Source organism: Panthera tigris, chromosome E1 (genome assembly GCF_018350195.1).
Source record: "Panthera tigris isolate Pti1 chromosome E1, P.tigris_Pti1_mat1.1, whole genome shotgun sequence".
Lineage (NCBI taxonomy): Eukaryota > Metazoa > Chordata > Mammalia > Carnivora > Felidae > Panthera > Panthera tigris.
In genome coordinates, this window is record NC_056673.1 from 56,197,021 (window position 1) to 56,199,770 (window position 2,750).

The 2,750-nt window shown below is 64.3% G+C and overlaps 1 protein-coding gene across 1 annotated transcript; it reads left to right on the forward strand.

Moving 5' to 3' along the window:
- Positions 1–462: 462 nt before the first annotated feature.
- On the forward strand, positions 463–1,986 carry AANAT (aralkylamine N-acetyltransferase). The gene has a single exon (XM_042966394.1). It carries the CDS (start codon positions 1,665–1,667, stop codon positions 1,962–1,964), a length of 300 nt encoding a protein of 99 aa, XP_042822328.1. The 5' UTR covers positions 463–1,664; the 3' UTR covers positions 1,965–1,986.
- The last annotated feature ends 764 nt before the right edge of the window (positions 1,987–2,750 follow it).

Sequence of the window (2,750 nt, forward strand, 5' to 3'; positions counted from 1 at the left end):
GGAACAGGAGCTACCCTGGCTGGGGCTTCTGGATGTAGGGAGAAAAAGTAGCAGGGGGCGGGGGGGGGGGCGGTGCGGCAAGGCACGTATGGAAGCCATGGGCTTTTTAAGGGAAGGATGGCCTCCTCTAAGAATCCCCAGGGTATTTTGGGAGAGACACAGCGCCACAGGGGCACAGCGGCTGAGCCAGGGGCAGGGCGGGAGGGGTCTCGCTGCTCCCCAGGCCGGCTCCCTTCTCCCTCAGACTACCCCTGCACTCCTGATGCCTTCCGCATGCGTGCACGGTCCAGTCTGAGGCCATCTGAGTAAATGTGAAGGTTCCCTGAGAACCCGCTTTGGTTAAGGGCCTTTTGCTCCAGGGCCAAGGGCCGAACCCGCCTAGAAAGCTGGAGCCACGGTATCTTTTCACCCAAAGGACCGGAAAGTCTCCTTCTGGGCAGATAAGACCAACTGTGTCAGAAGTGGTCGGTGGCCGCCCCTCCCCAGGCTCCACAGAGCCCTGCCCACCCTTCCCACCGCCTCCTGAGACCTGGGTGTCCCTGGCGGGCAGTGAGGCCAGATCTGGAGGTGTGGAAGGGCTGTTCCGCGGGTACTTCTGTCTGAGACGGAAAGGGGGGGGAGAGGGCACCAATGTTTACGGCCCCCAGGGTCTGCTTTGGGACTCACCTGACCCCAGGTCCGGCCACAAGAGGCAAGACGCGCCGTCACCCTGGCCCGCCCCCATCGGAGAGGAGGACCGTACCCCTGACCCTCGCTCCTCCCGGATAGGTGCCGCAGGACCCTTTCCGGCCACGAAGGCCACTTCTGAAGCTGGGGCACCCGGGGAGGCACCAGCATCTAGGATGTCCACACAGAGCACGTACCCGCTGGAGCCCGAGGCCTCGCAGCTGCAGCCGGAGACCCCAAAGGCCCCAGGCCGCCAGCGGCGTCATACGCTTCCCGCCAACGAGTTCCGCTGCCTCACCCCGGAGGATGCTGCCAGCGTGTTTGAGATTGAGCGTGAAGGTGAGTGGGCCCCGCACAGGGTCTGGACGCTGACGCGTCTGTCCATGGGGAGGAGCCCCTGTCCTTGGTGGCTGGGCCCCCAGAGTATCAGACCGAGTGTGTGTGTGTGTGTGTGTGCGTGTGTGTGGGGATGGGAAGGGCCCCGAATCCCACTTTCCTATGGGGGAGGGGTGGGGAGTGGGAAAGCACACCTGGGCTTCTGAGCAGATGCTCGGTGGCCAGTGGCATGTGGCATGGTGACCGCTGAGTCACATGCCGTACCTCCCCTTGCAGCCTTCATCTCTGTCCTGGGCATCTGCCCCTTGTATCTGGAGGAGATCAAGCACTTCCTGACCCTGTGTCCAGAGCTGTCCATGGGCTGGTTCCAGGAGGGCCGCCTTGTGGCTTTCATCATCGGCTCGCTTTGGGACCAGGAGAGACTCACTCAGGTGAGGGCAGGCGCCCCTGGGCTGTGATTTCCTCCTCTGGGCCTCTCCCGGGTCAAAAGGACCCACCTCTTTGGAGGGTACAGCTCCCAGTTTGGGGCCCTCCTTGGGTAGGAATGGAGCCCCGATTGGAGGCACTCGAGAGACGCTTGCTCGGCCAGCGGGGCTAGCTGGGGAGGCAGGTATCGACGGAGATGCCCTGGACTCACATCCCTTGCCCGTTCCCAGGAGTCGATGACGCTGCACCGGCCCGGGGGCCACACCGCCCACCTACGCGCCCTGGCCGTGCACCACACTTTCCGGGGACAAGGCAAGGGCTCCATCCTGATGTGGCGGTTCCTGCACCACCTGGGGAGGCAGCCAGCAGTGCGCCGGGCCGTGCTCATGTGTGAGGATGCGCTGGTGCCCTTCTACCAGACATTCGGCTTCCGCCTCGTGGGCCCATGCGCCATCACCCTGGGCTCGCTCACCTTCAAGGAGCTGCAGCGCTCCATGTGGGACCATGCCTCCCGGCGTAGGAACAGCGGCTCCTGAAGTCACTGCTCCCCGCACCCCCCCCCCCAACCTGGGGGCTCCTACCCGGCCCCAATTTCCCGTTCTCTCCCCAACCCAGCTGCCCAGCAAGCTTGGATGATACACTTCCCAGCCTATCCTTGTGAGGCTCTCTGGACCACCCCTCCCCCCCCCCCCCCCACATTCCAAATTGTGCCAGAGGTGGGGAGTGGTTGATAACCGGGGACAGCAGGAGGTGTCCTGCGACCCACCTCAGCGACTCCTTCATTCTCGGGAATCAATGGGGGCCCTCTGGGCAGGCAGCATCGTTGTCCCCGTGGGTTGGGCCTGGTGCTCCGAAGGCCCTTACCCTCCCCAGCCTCACGGAGCCCCTTTCTCATCCTCTGCCCCGGAATGAGGGGTAGCTGGGATCAGGAAAGAGCAGAGGCTACCTCCTAGCTCAGCCCCTGGGCCCCCCACCCCTGGCCTCGGACCCCCTGGGTCCTCTCATCACTTCCCACGTGGCTCCTTGATGTGGGGTCAGGGCTGTGGGTGGGGCCCAGTGAATGGACGAGGGCTGTGCCTTCCCCGCACCGTCTCTGCCAGGGGCAGCCAGACCCTCACCGCCCCTGGGCTCCAGGCATTTAACCCGGCCCTCTCAAGGGACCCCCTGGGACCCCAAACCTGGTTTCTGGCCCAACCAATTCCCCCACAAGTTTTCCGCCATCCCTTTAGGCCGAGGCCCCGCCCCTGAGCTCGTGGCTGGCCCCGCACCCCAAAATAAAGTTCCAGCTTTCACTCTGCTAGAGCCCCTCGGGTCAAAAGCTG

Excerpts from the sequence above, each read along its gene's own strand:
- AANAT (XM_042966394.1), top strand. The coding sequence starts at position 1,665 with ATGACGCTGCACCGGCCCGGGGGCCACACCGCCCACCTACGCGCCCTG.